At 44.9% G+C, this 17,063-nt stretch overlaps 1 protein-coding gene across 11 annotated transcripts in view; it reads left to right on the forward strand.

Moving 5' to 3' along the window:
- Positions 1-16,759, forward strand: part of CUNH20orf96 (chromosome unknown C20orf96 homolog) — a 17,990-nt gene extending 1,231 nt beyond the window's left edge. For 4 of the 11 annotated variants that reach the window (XM_019645639.1, XM_019645640.1, XM_019645643.1 and 1 more), the window contains exons 3-11: positions 493-610; positions 7,213-7,322; positions 11,590-11,748; positions 13,393-13,492; positions 14,428-14,585; positions 14,666-14,767; positions 14,927-15,013; positions 15,723-15,841; positions 16,470-16,759. In XM_019645639.1, the coding sequence (XP_019501184.1) occupies positions 493-610; positions 7,213-7,322; positions 11,590-11,748; positions 13,393-13,492; positions 14,428-14,585; positions 14,666-14,767; positions 14,927-15,013; positions 15,723-15,841; positions 16,470-16,530 (1,014 nt within the window). In that variant the 3' untranslated portion in view covers positions 16,531-16,759. Of the gene's footprint in view, positions 1-492; positions 611-4,419; positions 4,431-6,774; positions 6,905-7,212; positions 7,323-11,100; positions 11,749-13,392; positions 13,493-14,427; positions 14,586-14,665; positions 14,768-14,926; positions 15,014-15,698; positions 15,842-16,469 lie in introns of those variants that run through there. The other 7 variants (XM_019645648.1, XR_002124381.1, XM_019645649.1 and 4 more) reach the window with 7 other exon arrangements.
- Positions 16,760-17,063: the final 304 nt, after the last annotated feature.

The following is a 17,063-nucleotide window of genomic DNA, read 5'->3' on the forward strand; positions in this document are numbered from 1 at the left end:
GCCCCTGCCCCCGCGGCGGTGACCCTCTCCAGTGAGAGGGTCCGGAGACCTGAATTGTGTCACACATTGCTGTGGGACCCTGGGCATGTCTCTGAACCTGTTTTCTCACCACCTTATCAGAATGTAAGGGTATATTATGCTGCTCTCTTGTTTATCTCTGATTTCTACTCTGCTTCCCTATTGGGCCTTTTCCATGATTTCTGTTTCGCACAGTTCTTTGCACCTCTCACAGCCTGGATGTGCTTAGTAAATTCTGGCTGGTTGATAAAAAGGGTGATAGCCAACGTTTATGGAGCACTTACTACATGCTTTACAAATATCTCTTGGGATTCTTGTGTCAACCTACGGAGGTAGGTTTTATAATTAGATCCACTATACTGATGAGAAAATTGAGGCTCAGAGAGGTAAAGTCACTTGCTGAAGGCCACAGATACCTGTAAGCTGGGATCTGAACTCACCAGACTGTGTGATTGATTGTGTCATGTTTGGTAGGATTATGTTCCATGGCAGCGGTCCAAGCAGAAAATCAAGCCATCTACTCTGCCTCCAGTCCTACAAACCAGTGGCCTTAAGAAAAACAAAATGAAAACTTTGACTAGCGTCCAGCCAGGTAGGTAGATATATTTGGGGGCTGGTGTGGGCATTGGGGACAGGATAGAATGGATGCTCTTGGCCCTTGGTGATGTCACTTATATTAGGATAGGCTAACTGCTCTAACTGAACAATCCCCAGACTTCAAGTATTATACAAAAGCTTATGTGTCATTTATGTCAAAGTAATGTAAATGGGGGTGGGGCGAGTGGGAGTTAATCTTTTCTACATCATCATTCAGGGATCCAGGCTCTTTCAACCTTGTGGCTCAGACGTTTTGTAAGGCATCCAGCTGGCAGAGAGGGAACAGAGAGAGAGCAAGAATATGGATGATTTTGTGGGCAGTTTTTTTCAGGGCCCTGATCTGAAGTGACACATGTCACTTCCACTTATATTCCAGTGGCCATAACTCAGTCATATGACCACCCCTAACCACAAGGGCAGATGGGAAATGTAGCCCAGCTGTATGTCCAGGAGGAAAAGAAAAGAGTGTCTGATAAACTCAGGGTAATCTCTGCCACTTCATTGTCATGCCTTTCAGGGAAGTTCTGAGGCCTTGGCTCAGGCAGACATGGCTTCATATCTTGGCTCCGCCATTTACTTTTTTGGGAAAGTCATTCATTTCTCTGAGCTTTCATTTTCTCATTTGTAAAATGAAGACACTAATACTTACCTGATAGGATTGTTGTGAGAATTAAATGAGAAGATCTCTGTTAATGCATTGTTTACTCAAGCTTATCAGACCCAGCTCCTTTTAATAACAAATAATTTTGTAATATTCCTTCAGCATCCTGAAATAAACGTCATAGATAATATAAACCTATCTACATATATAGTAAAAGTTAATATAATGCCCTAACTGTAAAATAAAGGAAAAGTAAAAGGGAAGGTATTTATAGTTAGGTAACACATGTTTCAGTATGTAAATGATCAGGATGGGCTCCACCAGAAGACATGATAAAGGAGTCAGAAGCATACTCACAGATGTAGAATCCTGGTGAATGGAACCTTTGCAATTCTGACTGACACATGGTAGGATGCTGGGACTCAAATACTAGGGGACCTTTTTCATTACAGCCATGATTTCCAAAGTGGTGCCCATCTCTTGGTAAAGTTCTAAAGTTCAGAACAAAGCACAATCTTTCTCTTGATTATAGCTGCTTTCTTGGAAAATTCAGCATTACAGTAAAAACCTGCAAGATATTCTTTGTGTTTATATCTCTTTGTTAGAGGCCTCATTCATTCTTTCCTCTCTATATTCATTCAGCAACAGCCTTTCTAAGCCCCCATGTGCCTGGCTTTGGGCTGGTGTTGGCTCACAGTGAAGGAGACAGATTGGGTTTATAGCCACGTGGAGTTCAGGGTCCCAACCTCAAACATGTAACTACACAAAACTTTTTAAGTACACTTGAGATAGAAGGAGGTCATCATTTCATTCACTCCTTACTGTGACCTGGGAGATGGTGTCGTCACCCTTTTACAGATGAGGAAACTGAAGCTTAGGTTGGTAACATATCTTGTGCAAAGTCATGTCCTTGAGGGCAGCTTTTGGTATTAAAAAAGATAAATCAGCTGAGTCTACCAAGATGGAGTAGCCCCATAACTTCCTAGTCCTCCCTTTTACAACTAAAAAAACCCTGGATATAATACAACAAACAGAAAGACTCTGAAAATGGAGAGAAGGTGAGCTGCCAGGGTGGTGAGCATACATAATCATGTGGCCTTCATGCTACATCTCAACAGGGGACTGTCTGCTAAAAAAAGATTAAATAGTATCCAGAGTAATATCTACAACACCCAGGTACAATAAAAATCACTTGGCATTCCAAGAATAAGGAAAATCACAGTATGAATGAGAAAAAACAGATACCAACACTGAGATGAATCAGAATTATTTGACTGTCCTTATATACAGATGACATGATTGTTGACATAGAAAATCTTAAGGAATCTACTAAATCTAAAAGAAACTAGAATTAATTTGGGAGTTCAAGCATAACACACAAAAATCAGCCACTTTTCTATGTACTAACAATGAATATGTGGAAACCAAAGTTTAGAACCCAGTACATTTACAAGCACTCCAAAGAAAATGGAATATATAGGTATAAACTTGACAAAACATGTACAGGATCTGCATGCTGAAAATTATACAATGCTGGTGAAAGAAATCAAAGAAGACCTAAATTAATGCAGAGACATACTGTGTTCATGGAGCAGAAGACTCAACATGGTAAAGATGTCAGTTCTCTCCAAATTGATTTATATGTTTAATGCAATTCCCATCAAAATCCCAGCAGTGTTTTGTAGACATAGACAGATTTATTATAAAATTTATATAGAAAAGCATAGCCTTAGAATGAGACAGTTTTGCAAAAAGAAGAACAACGTGGAAAGAATAATTTTATGTGATATTAAAGCCTACTATATAGCTATAATAATCAAGACAGCATAGTATTAGCAGAGAGATAGATACATAGACCAATGGAACAGAATAGAGAAACCAGAAATAGAGCCACACAAATATGCCCAACTGATTTTTGATAAAGGTGCAAAAACAATTCAGGAGAGGAAAGAAAGCCTTTTCCACAAATGGTGTGAAGCAGTTGGACATCCATAGGCAAAAAAATGAACCTCGATTTAAGTCGCACAACTTACACAAAAATTAACTCAGAATGTAAATGTAAAATGAAATAAAAATTAAATGCAAAATGTAAAATTGTAAAACTTCCAGAGAAAAACATAAAGGAGAAAAATATTTGGGACCAAGTGAGGAGCTTTTAAGCTTTACCCCGACAGCTTGATCCATAAAAGAAAAATGAAATAAATGGATAAGTTGGACTTTATTAAAAAAAAGGTTTTATTCTATGAAAGATTGTTAAGAGGATGAAAAGACAAGTTACAGACTTGGAGAAAATATTTGCAAGCCGCATATCTGACAGGACTGCTATGTAAAATAGCAATCAAGAAATCTCAAAACTCAACAGAAAAACAACTCAGTCAGAAAAAGGGCAAAAGACATGAAGAGACATTTCACCAAAGAGGACATATAGATGGTAAACAAGCACATGAAAAGATGTTCAACGTCATTATCCATTAGGGATATGCAAATTAAACTGCAATGAGATGTCACTGCAGATCTATCAGAATGGCTAAAATAAAAAACAATGATAAGACCAAATGCCGACAAAGAGGAGAAACTGGACCATGCATTCATTGCTAGTGGGAATGTAAAAAGCAGCCTCTCTGGAAAAGAGTACGGGTTTCTAATTAAACTAAATATGCAGTTACCATAATGACCCCACAAGTGCACACTTGGGTATTTATTCCAGAGAAATGAAAACTTAAGGTCACACAAGACGAGTGCATGAATGTTTCATAGCAGCCTTATTCATAATACCCACAAACTGGAAACAACCTAGATGTCCTTTAGTGGGTGAATGGTTAAACAATCTATGGTACATCCATACCATGGAACGCTATTCAGCAATAAAAAGGAAAGAACTATTGATAGACTCAATAACTTAGATGAATCTCCAAGAATTGTTGAGTGACAAAAGCCAATCCCAGAAGTTACATGTTGTATGATTCCATTTATATGACATTCCGGGAATGACAAAATTATAAAAATGGAGACCAGAATAGTGATTGCCAGGAGTTAGGGACAGAGGTGGGGGAGGATGGTAAGGAGAGGGAAGTGGATGTTGGCTGTAAAAGGCAACTGAGAGATCCTTGTGGTGGAGGAACTGTTTTGTATCCTGCTCGTCTTAAAGTCACTATCCTTGTGCTATTGTATTTTGTTTTGCCACATGCTACCATTGGGAGAAGCCGAGTTAAAGGTACATAGAATTTCTCTTTTTTATTTATTTATTTTAAGAAATTTTATTGGGGAGCCATGTGTTTTTCCAGGACCCATCAGCTCCAAGTCAAGAAGTTGTCTTCAATCCAGTTGTGGAGGGCGCAGCTCCCTGGTTCTTGCGGGAATTGAACCGGCAACCTTGGTGTTATGAGCCTGTGCGCTAACCACCTAAGCTAACTGGCTGCCCCTATTATATCTTAAAACTGCATGTAACCTGAACTTATCTCAAAAAAAAAAAGTTTAATTAAAAAAGAAGATAAATCGGTCTACTACCACTAATGAGAAGATATACCTATTATTAAAGCTACAAATCTTACTAAGTACTTAAATTCAACTTACAAATCTTATTATTTTTATGAATATTTGTAAGGGGGATTTTGGAACTTGGTTAATTAAATTCCCCTAAACCTTTTAAGCCACATTTAAAAATTGTATATATTCATTTTCATTTTCAAATAGTCTACTTGTCTGATTACCAAAAACATTGGGTATTTAATAATTCTCGTACATGTAATAATTTCTAAATATGGGTAATCTTATGTTTTTAAAAAAGTTTTGGTAATTTATACACATTTAATAAGAGTGTCTTAAACTTTTCAACTTAAATCTAAATCAAAATCTCATTTACACATTTTAAATTAGAACCATAAGTTTAATCTAGTAATCATTTCACCTCTTAAACAATACAATTAAATACCAGATATATACAGTAGCCCTCCCTTATCTGTGGGTGATAAGTTTCAAGACCCCCAGTGTATTCCTGAAACTGTGGATAGTACTGAACCCCTTATATACTATGCTTTTTCCTATACATACATATCTATGGTAAAGTTTAATTTATAAATTAGGCACAGTAAGGGGTGAACAACAATAATTAATAATAAACTAGAACAATTATAACAATATACTGTTATAAAAGTTATGTGAATGTGGTCTCTCTCTCGCTCTTAAAATGTCTTGTACTGTACTTACCCTTCTTGTGATGATGGGAGATGATACAGTACCTACCTGATGAGATGAAATGATGTAAATGACATAGGCATTGTGACAGCACTAGGCTACTATTGACCTTCTGATGATATATAAGAAAGAGAATCATTGAGCCATGACAGTGTCATATCTTCACCCCTAAATTTAATGCCTTTTCCATCTTAACTAAGCCTGTATTACGCAGCTGTAACTTTTGCAATTTGAGGTGTGACAGCAAAACTAGCACAAATTTTTTCCTTCTCCACAATTTCATGGATAGAAGATTCTTATCATAGATCTTAGCAACCTCAGCATAAGAGGTTTTTTTATTTCCTTGTTGAGAAGTTTCACCTTTTCACTTAAGGGAAGCACTTGACTGCTTCTCTTTGACATACCTGAGTTGCCAGCATCACCACTCTTGTGCATTTGGTGCCATTGTTAAGTAAAATAAGGGTGACTTGAACACAAGCCCTGTGATACTGTGACAGTTGATCTGATAACCCAGAGGGCTACCAAGTGACTAACAGGCGGGGAGCATACACAGCATGGAGATGCTGGATAAAGGGCTGATTCACATCCCTCCCGGGACAGAGTGGAACGGCATGGTGCGAGGTTTTATCACACGACTCAGAACAGTGTGCCATTTAAAACTTATGAATTGTTTATTTCTGGAACTTTCCATTATATATTTTCAGACCGCAGTTGACCGTGGGTAACTGAAACCGCAGAAAGCGAAACCGCGGTTCTGTGGGGTGGAGGGGTGGGAGCGGGGAAGCATCGTACAAATAATTCATAACTTTCACACAAAATTATCTTAATGTACTCGATCACTTCAACACTTGATACTAAAACTTTCCAGAGTTAAGGGTATTGATCTCTTAAAGAAATAATATTTCTCTGAAATGAACTGGGTTGCGCATGGAGCGGGGAGTTTGGTGGGGGCTGAGCATACAACTGCAGCATTTGTGATGATTTGGGAGACTTGCTTCGTGATGGTGCAGGACACGCTGAGAGGAAGCAGGGATTCTAAGAACATGCCCTCCAAATGCCTTATTCTGATCTGGATCATTTCCCTATCCTCCTCATCTGGCAGGACCACAGCCTTTATAGGTACTTTAGAGACAGCCAGTTGGAGTTTTGCATAGCTCCTGTGCCTTTGTCTGGTGGTCCTGATCCCAATTCTCAGGTCCTTAGTAATAGCAGGGACAACCAGCAGTGTATATTCAGCACTGAATATGTGTTAGGTACTGTTCCAAACACTTCAAAGTATAGTAACTTCTTACTTAATCTTCACGACAACCCTATGAGGTAGACATGATGATGATTCTTATTTTACAGATGGGGAATCTGAGGGACAGAGAGGTCATGTGACCTGTCTAAGGTCACACAGCTGGGAGAAAGCAGAGCCTGTATTCAAACCCAGGCTGTCTGGCTCCTTAGTGCTTGCTCTTAACTCCTGCCCTATTTGAGCTCGCCACTGGCCAGGTTGGTGGGAGAGATTGGGGGCGCCTGGCTATTTCCTGTTGCTCTCCCTCTCCTCTCCTCTGTCCGTACCCACAGTCACTGTGGTATGTAAAATTCTCCTGGGCTTCTCCATCCCTTGTATCAAGACGCAGAATGGAGCCCGGGAGCTTACTGATGGGTGTGAGTTTCATCCTCTGTCTCACTGCCACACATTATAAGGCTGTGAGTGGGTGGGGCTGGGCCTGGGCCATCTCATGGATGGTGCATTCCCTGGGACCTGACCTCAGGCCTGCCTGTACCCTGACCCTTTGCCCTTTCTCATGTCCTAGGGTATTCCAAGCCCACCATGCTGATGACAAGCCAGCCGAGGAGTCCACGAGAACTGCGCAGAAGGAATTTGGACTCTGGGAAGACACAGGCCAGAATCCGGCTAATGAGGGTGTGAAGAGCACCCTTCCACAGGCACAGGGGCCCAGAGCAGGGGGCAGAGGGATGGCGGGAGCAAACATGCACCGAGTGCCTTATGGGTGTCTGACTTGACTCATTTCCTCCTCAGAGCAACCCTGTGAGCCTGCTTATAATCATCCCTATTCTACAGATGGGGAAACTGAGGTTCAGGGAGATAAATGACTTGCACCAGGTCATGAAGCTAGAAAATGGCAGTGCCAGGGGTCAAAGCCACTTAAGCAAAGTGCCATTGTGTTTAAGACTCAGGAAAACAATCAGAATCCCTTTTTATTTCCCTGCATTAGGAATACAATCTAGTGGCTTGTTCATTTAAAAATTTCCAGTAAATTCCTTTCATGGAAAACGGTGTACCTTGAAAGAAGGCTTAGAAGCTTACTATTAAATTTTTCACATCAACTGATACAATTTTGGATAACTAATTTTCTCACCATCCATTTTTTTTATGGCTTCTGAACAATGTTTTAGAGTATTTGAAATGACCAAAAGAAGAGGAAGCTTTTGTATCTATAGCAGAAAGTAAAATATTAAATTTTAAGTAATATAAAATGCTATAGAATAATTCTTAACTTCTCCAAAAAGTGTTTAATAGCTCAATGAGCAATGACTACTATATGAAGAAATAGGGAAAAAGGTATTTTCTTTGGAACCTTTTTATCCCTGTTCAGTTTTGCAAAATGGTGTAGAGGCAGTCCAGCATTCTTACAGGAGGAACTCATATATCTGATGTGATTTTTATCCTGACTTTAGAAGGCTTAATGTGTTTTCATTTGCTACAAAACATGAACTTGGACAATTTGTCTCTGAAACCTGTGCCCCTAACCAGTTCCTAATACTGTCTCTTGTAATCATTCATTCATTTAGTCAACAAATATTTATTGAGCTCCTACTATGTGCCAGGCCCTGTTCTAAGTGTAGGGGTTCACCAGTGGTGAGGACTCTGACATTATGTAGCTCACATTTTACTGGGGGAGAGACAATAAATAAGACAAATATGTGTGGTGATGTTATGAGCTATAAAGGGTCATAGAGATAAGGTTAGGGGGCTAGAGAGGCACAGAGGAAGGCATGGCTGTGACTGTTGTAGACAGGGTGATCAGGGAAGGCTGCTAAGGTGGCACCTGAGGGAGGAACGTTCCAGGCAGAGGACTCACAAGTGCAAAGGCCCTGAAGTTGGTATGAAGTTGGTGTGAAGTTGGTGTGGCTGGAGCAGGTGATGAGGAGGAAAGATGGGATGTGGGGGATAAGGGGAATAGCTTGTATATGGCCTTGCAGTCCGTGATTAGGCTTTGTGTTTTTATGATGAATGAGACAGAAAGACCCTGGAGGATTCTGACAAGAAAAGGGATGTGATTTGACTCAGGTTTTCTCAGGAGTCCTTGGGCTGCTACTGTGTGGAGAATGGATTTGTGGAGACATGGGGGAAACACAAGAAGGGAGCAAAAGCTACCAAATTGGTTTGTGTTTGGAGATGGAGTAGGATCTTGACTCTAACTCTCAGCCTCAGGACAATTATTTATTCATCCTATAACTTTTGAGAGAGTGCCTACTATGTGCCAGAAACCATGCTGGGTGTTGGGGACACAGCCATGAACATGGCACTCAGAATTTGTACTGTTATGGAGCTTACACATTAGGGGGAAGACACGTAATAAATGAATTTTAAAAACTCAAATAATAGGTACTCATCAGCTTATTCAACCCATACTTAAGAGCTTTAGGGACTGTCCTCTGTGTTGGAGATCAAGCTGTGACAAAACAGCCAATGCCCCTGTCTTCCTGGCTGTGACATTCTAGTAGGGGAGACAGACAGGAGACAAGATAATAACAAAAATACCTGTTATGAGGGCTGGCCGAGTGGCTCAGTTGGTTAAGAGCTCGCTCAAGAGTTTGAGCTCTGAGCAACAGCGGTTTGTTGCCCAGCCCGAGCTGAGCTGCCACTAAGCTGCCAATAGGTAGCAGGATGGCTCTGCTAAAAAAATAAAAAAGTAAAAAAAATACCTGTTATGTTGGGTGGTGATAAACCCTAGGAGAAAGATAAATTGGGAAAGAGAGAGACATAATTACAAAGTGTAATTATGTAATTGCAAATTGGGGTAAGGAAGGAAGCAGACAAGGTTTCTACACTAGATCTACTAGCTAGGGAAGATCCTTTTCTAGAGCAGTAGTCATTAATCCTATAGTTTATCAGAATCACCGGGAGTAGGGTGTGTTTAGAGTATAGATTCCTGGTGCCAACCCCAGTGATGCTGGCTCAGTGGGTCTGAGACATGGAGATCGGCATTTTACACAAGATACTTCTGGTCCCTGTGGGCCATATTTGGAGATAATTTGGTTTGGAGATGTGGAGGCAAGATAGTGGAGTGGCTAGGAGCTCAGACTTCCAGGGACAATAGTTCTGCTATGTGTTACCTTAGGTAAGTTACTGAATCTTTCTGACCCTTAGTTTCTGCTTCTATAAAGTGGGGCTAATAATAGTGTCATGTGAGGTAGTGCAGGTGATGTGCTTAGCACAGTTTCAGGCACATAATAAGCACTCCATAGGTTTGCTCTATTCTTCTTATTATTTTAAAAAGATTTTTATTGGGGAATTGGGGGATGGGAACAGCGCTAGGGAATTGGGGGAAGGGGAACAGACAAGTTGCTGTCCTTTTGTTCTTCAGTCTAGTTGTGGAGGACGTTGCTTCACTGGCCCAAGTTGGCACCATCATTGCGCTCTTCCCGGGCGAGGCAGATCAGTTGCCGGCTTCTGGACGGCCACTCACTGCGGCTGCTGGCCGCTCACGCTGGCTGCTGGCTACACACGGTAGCCCATGGCAACCCACTGCAGCAGGGGCTGCAGCCTACGCCGTCGCCGGTGACTCATGGCAGCCCAGCTCCAGGTTGAGCTGTTGTTCAGCATCTTAGCTGTGGAGGGCAGTGTCATTGGCCCTCATATGTGGGATCCGAACCGGGGCCCTCTGGCGTCCCAAGCCAGTTCTTAACCAACGCGCCACTCGGCCGGCCCTCTATTATTCTTATTATTAATGTGAGGAATATGAGAGTTTACAGCTAGTGGGGGGCGGGGTTCTAGCAAAGGACAGAAATGAGGAAAAAGAGGGAATAAAGAGGAGAGCGCATAGGTATGGCAGAGGTGGAGGGTTAGAGCCGGTGCGAGTGCTATGAGCTCCTGTTCACTGAGTGCACACTGAGTGTGCAAGGCGTTGCCACCAGGTGGCTTGATTGTGAATATGATCTCATTTATTTTTACAGCAGCTCTCTGAAGCAGGTAATAGTTTTCTCACCTTTAGAATGAGTGTAGTAGGGCTCAGATTCCCTTAGGTAGTAAGTGGCAGGGCTGGGATTTGAACTAAGGTGTGTCTTGGCCTTACATCCAAGTCTTAATCACTTTGAGGTTCAGCCACACCTTGCAGCTTTAAGCTCTCTCAGTGCCTTGTCTTAGTGTAGTGGAAAGACAGACACTGGGAGTCAGAAGTCTGCCTTTCCAGTTCCGGTGCCACCACTTCCTGGCTGTGTGACTTTGGGCAAGTCGCTTATCCTGTCTGAGCTTCCACCTAGTAAAATAGAGTTAGTAAGCATAGAGCTGTTGGAAGATGAACTGATACTGTTTACCATGTGCTGAGTAAGGCACCGAGCCCAGCGCATAGAAGGTCCTCACCAATTGCTATTGTTATTGTTGTAGATTTTGTGTAATTGCTAGGGGTGACCTTAGGCAAGTCACTTAATCGCTCAGACCCTCATTGTTTCCACAGGGGCGTTGTATGAAATGAGAGGACTCACTCAGTTCAGCTGCCTGTTGAGAAATGGTAGCGATTATTATCATCCACTTGGCCTCCCCAGACATGACGCATCGCCTCTGCCACCTTCTTACCTACCGGGGTCGTTTTCTATTATAATGATTATTACTACTATATTTCATTGGTTCTAAGAAGCCATTGATAATAAGGCACACCTTTATTTTATTTACCCACTAATAAAATATTTGTCAATTAGATTGCGACACGTACCAATTGTAAGATGCCTCCCCACCTCAGAGATGTACAATGATGGGAAAACGGGCATTTCAGAATGGATGCTCTGACCTGCAGACAATGGGGATCCGCCTCCCAGCACGGGTCGCATTTACCAGTCGAGGCCACAAGGGAGCGAGTGTTCGTTGGGAGGGAAGTGGTCCCCAGGCTCCCCAAGGCTCCGCCCGCCCGGCGCAGCACCGCCTCCCAGCCCGTTCCCTCTGCTTGCAGACGATGCTCAGGAACCGGCGGACCTCACTCCAGGAGCTCCGCAACCAGGAGGACTTCCTCACCAAGCTCAATCAGGAGCTGATGAAGACCATCCAGGACACGGAGGACAGCTGGGCCCTGAAAGTGCGCGAGATGCTGCAGCAGCAGGACATCCTGGGGGTGAGAGGCCCCAGTGTCCCTCAGCCCCGCCTCTGCTCTCTGTGCCTCGGTCCTGCCCACTGCGCCGCCTTCCTGAACGCTCTGGCGCCCTCTCCTGGCCTCTCCCTGCCGGTTGCACAGCCACTTCCATGTAGAAGATACACCTCTTACACACTTCCCCCCACCTACCTGGGCTTAGGAATCAGACCGGAATGGGGGGCTCATCCCAGTGCTAGCGCTTATTAGCTGGAAGACTTTGAGTTAACCTCTGAGCTCTGTAAAATAGGGCTCAATAGCACTCACCCCTACGGGGGGTTGTACTCGGCACACAGCAGGTGTGTAAGAGAAAATGGCTGCTATCACCACCAGCAGCAGCAAATATATAGCGTACTACTAAGTGCTTTGTATGTACTCATATAATCTTTCCAACAGCCCTGTGGGGTGGGCACTATTATTATCTTTATTTTACATATGAAGAAATGGAAACACTGAGAGGCTAGGTGACTTGCTGAAGATCACTCACAGTTACCCAGCTAGCAAGGGTCAGAGTTGGAATTTGAGCCCAGGCGGCCTGATCAGAATCTGTGTTCCTTACACCACGCTGTGTTTATCACCCTCATTCAGTGGTGGCACTTCTGGTCTGTGGGTGAAGAGTGACTTTGAGGAGAGTCCAGGGAGTGTCCTTGGCCTCCTCGAGAAGAGGCCAGGTGAAGCTGTGGTGAGAGGCTGAAAGTTCACAGGAGACCCAGGAGTTTGGGCAGGAAAAGAGTCAGAGAAAATTTTTTAATGGAGACGTGAATCCCCTTTGACTGCAGTCTGCCCAGGGAGAAGAGGAACTGAGCTCACCAGAGTCCGAGATGAGAAAATTAAGTTTTTAGGGACTTAATTGGTCTGCTTGGGCTGCCCTAACAATTATCACAGACCAGGTGTGGCTTAAACAACTGAAACTTATTTTGTCATAGTCCTGGAGGCTGGAAGTCCAAGATCAAGGTGCCAGGAGGGATGATGTCTTTTGAGACCGCTCTCCTTGGGGTGCAGACAGCTGTCTTCTTGCTGCGTTCTCACGTGGTCTTTCCTGTACTCACATGGAGTGAGAGAGATCTCTGGTGTTTCTTCCTCTGATAAAGACACTAGTCCTGTTGGATTAAGACCCCATCCTTTGGACCTCATTTATCATTAATTACCTTCCTAAAGGCTTTATCTCCAAATGCAATCACATTAGGAGTTAGGGTTTCAATATGTGAATTTTATTTTTTTGGGGGGGAAGGGAGAAACAATTCAGTCTATAACAGAGACCAAGGACATACAGAGTTATTCAGTCCAAGGAAACTTAATAGAATATTCTCCATACTTAGACAAAGTCATTGTCTGATTTTCTGTCATTGATCCAATAATACACTTTTTGTTCATCCTGAGTGCTTACTGTGGGCCCTTGGGAAATAATGATCAGTGGAACACCTTGTCCACATCAAGCTCTCATTTTAGTGTGGTCACAGGTAGTTTAATAACGTTGGGAGGGGGTAGGGCAGCAGGTGACTGCTTTCCAGCCTCTGGTCAGGTTCCTAGGCCTGGGAATGGGGTTGGGTTTGGGGACTCCGAGGAAGTGCTGAGTCCCCTGAGAGGCCATGCTCTCGGTGGGGTGAGCTCACACCACCACTCCCACAGAACATGATCAACATTTTGGAGTACTCGAACAGGAAGGAGATGCAGCAGATGAAGTGTGAGCTGCAGGAATTGGAGGAGAAGCAGGAATCCAAGATGAGCTGTAAGAATCCCTGGGGCAAACTCCTGATCCTCACCTGGCTCTCTGGGGGAGGTCAGCTGCAGGGCACTCACCTTGCACCTACCCTCCTGGAACCATCAGGCCCATCATCTCTCTTCTTAAGGCAGATGGAATTGCTAAGATCTAGATCTAATGGCTTGCTTGTGGAGGATTTAGTACTTCCAGGCCCCATGTGTCTTCATTTTTATGGATATACATGTACTTTCAGTCATCACAACCACATGCGAGGCAGGGACTATTCTCCCAGTTTACAGATGAGGAAACTGAGGCTAAGGGAAGTGAAGTAGTCAGCTGAAGTTTACACATATATAGCTAGAAGCCAGAATCCAACCCCAGCCTGCCTTTTTTTTCCTGCCAAGGTCCCTCTAGGAGTCGACACTCGGCCAGGTCCCAGGTCTCCTGGCATCAATCCTGTTGACCCTGTGGCGTCTTTCTCCTGAGCAGACTAGAAGCCTGAGCAGAGGGGCAGTGTATCAGGCAGCCTCAGATACTGGGGATCCCCTCCAAGGAGGACAGCAGGATAAATTTTGTCTTAATCCTGCTGTGCTTGTATCTTGGGAGCTAGTGTTGCCCTGTCTCCATGGCCTTGTTGCCTTGAGGGGGGTGTGTATGAGGAAATTGAGGTCCAGAGATGGACTGTCTTGATGAGGGTCACACAGCAAGTCAGTGGTGGAGCTGGGACTAGTCTCGGGATCTTGCACCTAGTTTAGTTTCTCATTCCTACCCAGTGTTGCCTCTACTCCTTTGCGGGGTAAATGTTCTCTAGGGGCTTAAGTTTTCACCATCTCCCAACCTTGTGTGAGCTTGCTTCAGTCCAGACCCCAAACCATTGACCAAGGAGAGCTTTGCCTCCTGGATCTCCTGGGAGGGATCCTTGAGGGGAGATCCCTGCCTCCTGTCCCTCCTGACTTCTCCAGACCTGGAGCAGCAGCTGGAGCAGCTGAATGCCAAGATCAAGAAGACCCATGCGGAAGTGAGCTTCCTGAGCACTTACATGGACCATGAGTATCCTGTCAGGTCGGTCCAGATTGCCAACCTCGTGCGTCAGCTGCAGCAGGTGAAGGACAGCCAACAGGTAGGTGGGCCCCTGGCGTTGCCCTGTTGGATCAGCGAGGAGGCAGGGCTGGCAGCCAACACCCTCCTGCTGGCCCCCAGGATGAGTTGGATGAGCTCCATGAGATGTTCAAAATGGTCCTGGAGTCTTTGTCTAATCGGATTCAGATGAAGAAGCAAAAGCTTCTGAGCGCTGTGGTGGCGGTGAGTGACCAGCTGCGGCGGTGGGTATCCAGGTCCTGCCCCTAGCCCTGCTTTCTTTCCTATCCTCTGCCTCCGAGCCCCCTGTGCCCCCACCAGCCTCTACCATGCACTGCTGCCCAGGAAGAGGCACATGGGGGCCAGACTCTCCTTCCTTCACAGAAAACCCTGCAACCCCATCAGGAAGGTCTTCTGCAGAAGACCCAGGAAAGCCAGGACTTGATGAAATACATGGACAAGTTCAAAGAAGTGAGTGGGCAAGGATGGTGATGGTCCCTGTGTGAGGGAGCAGAAGGGTGGGCAGTCCCCGGAACCTTTGGGCGTCGGGCTTGTCCTGATCTGGTGCCCAGGAGGTCTCGGACTCTGGTGTTGGCCTTCCTCCTTTATAGTGCCATTAATGTCACTTGTCATTCACCTGAGAAGGGGATTCGTGGTGGCCTAGGCTTTGCCTCATAAGCCAGTGTCACTGGTCATGATCCATTAGCAACATCACCAAGAATGGCCCACTCAACCATCATTTTACTGTCACCAGCCATCCCCTGTTTTCACCCCTTAGTTCTTGTTATTGACCATCACTCATTATGCGTCGTAATGAACTTCACCATCACCACCCTCTCATTAATTTTCATTATCGTGCATCTTCATCAGTTATCCTTGTGAGTGGCATTCACTGTCTCAGCCCTCATTAATCCTCATTATCTAGTACTTCCCCCCACTTTGCAACTTGTCTCCCTTCTCCATGATCCCCTTGCCTTTTTCAGGACCATCAAACATTTTCACTAACTTTCTAGCCAGCCCTGCCCTGCCTGGAGAGGCCCCTTCCTGGAGTCCAGGAAGTCCTAGTGACAAAGCCCAGGCCATTGACCCAGATGCCTTTACTCCTCATCCATTTTGCCCTTTTCTCCCTTTGGTTGGGTGACATTTGGCTTCTCAGTTTCCCCTGCTGTGACTCTCGCAGTTTATCAACCAGTTTGAGGAGGAAATATCTATATTAAGGGCCGAGATTAAAAAGCTCCAAACCCAGACCCGGGAACCCCGAGAGATCGTGTTTGCGGATGTTCTGCTTCGGAGACCCAAGTATGTAATCTTTCTGTAGCTGCCTCTTGAACTAGATGGGAGCCCAGTGCTCTTGCTGCTTGTATGGAAAGCAGAAATGCCTGTCATTTACTGAACACACATTCCATGCCAGCATGCTCTCATTTAATCCTGCTGAGGACTGAGGTTGGACTTTACCACCTCCCTTTTGACAGATGAGAAAACTGATGCTTGCCTGGGGTCTGTCACATAGCTAGTGCTTGTTGCGTAGGTGCCAACTGGGGGAGTGAAACTGTGAGAGAAGTAGAATGCTCAAGGTGACATGGAGCCAGATGTCCAAACCAGTCATCCTGACTCCAAAAAGAGTGCTCATCTTGAGGGGCCTCATCATTTTAGAGCTGAGTTCCTGCTCCCTCTCAGCCTCAGACCTCTGTAGGGGTCCTGTCAAACCATTTCTTTTTTGATGTGTGTGTGTGTGTGTGTGTGTGTGTGTGTGTGTGTGTGCTTACACAGTTGGGCTGTGAAGTTGCAGATGTGTTTTGGGATGGGGGCTCCCCAAGTAAGTATCAGTGTTCTAGAGAGCAGGGCTCCCCTGAGGATGTGCTTCCCCCCTCTGCAACTCCAGTGCCCCGCTTGGCCTCTCACACCCCTCTTTGCTCTTCCCTACCAGGTGCACCCCAGACATGGACGTCATCCTCAACATTCCTGTGGAAGAGCTGCTACCCTTCTGATAACGGGGCCATGGCCGCCCTTTCCTCCCTGCTCTCTTCCCCACACCTGGAGCCTTGAGTCGTCTCCTTCCAAGACCACATCCCTAGTCAGACGCTGGTCTGCGGTTTCTTCCCTCCTTCCCTCCCTCCCTCCCTCCCAATTGCTGCTGCTGCTGGGGCCAGGTGGGAATTTCCAGTCAAGTCTACCATTTCTTTTTACCAATAAAGCTGGATTTGCATTTGCTCTTTGCCAGTGCCTGGGGTTCCCAGCAAGGCCTTGTAGATGGAGTACCTGAGCCCCTGGACTTTGTCGGAATGCAGGGGCAGCTGTGCTGTCTGCCTCTGGGGCTCAAAACTGCTCAAGAAATGCGTGACCCCCTGCCTGAGTCTCCCTGAGTCTGTGGCTCTGGGCCACCCCCTCCCTAGAGCAGTGGTTCTGGTTCCCAGGAGCGCTGCAGGCAGGTGGCCTTCAGCCCTCAGACCTTTCAGGGCTTGTGGCTGCAGAGAACCACCATTTTACATTCCTACACACAATGCACAAGGGTCCAATTTCT

This window comes from Hipposideros armiger, unplaced genomic scaffold, assembly GCF_001890085.2.
Source record: "Hipposideros armiger isolate ML-2016 unplaced genomic scaffold, ASM189008v1 scaffold_94, whole genome shotgun sequence".
In the NCBI taxonomy this organism is placed as follows: Eukaryota; Metazoa; Chordata; class Mammalia; order Chiroptera; family Hipposideridae; genus Hipposideros; species Hipposideros armiger.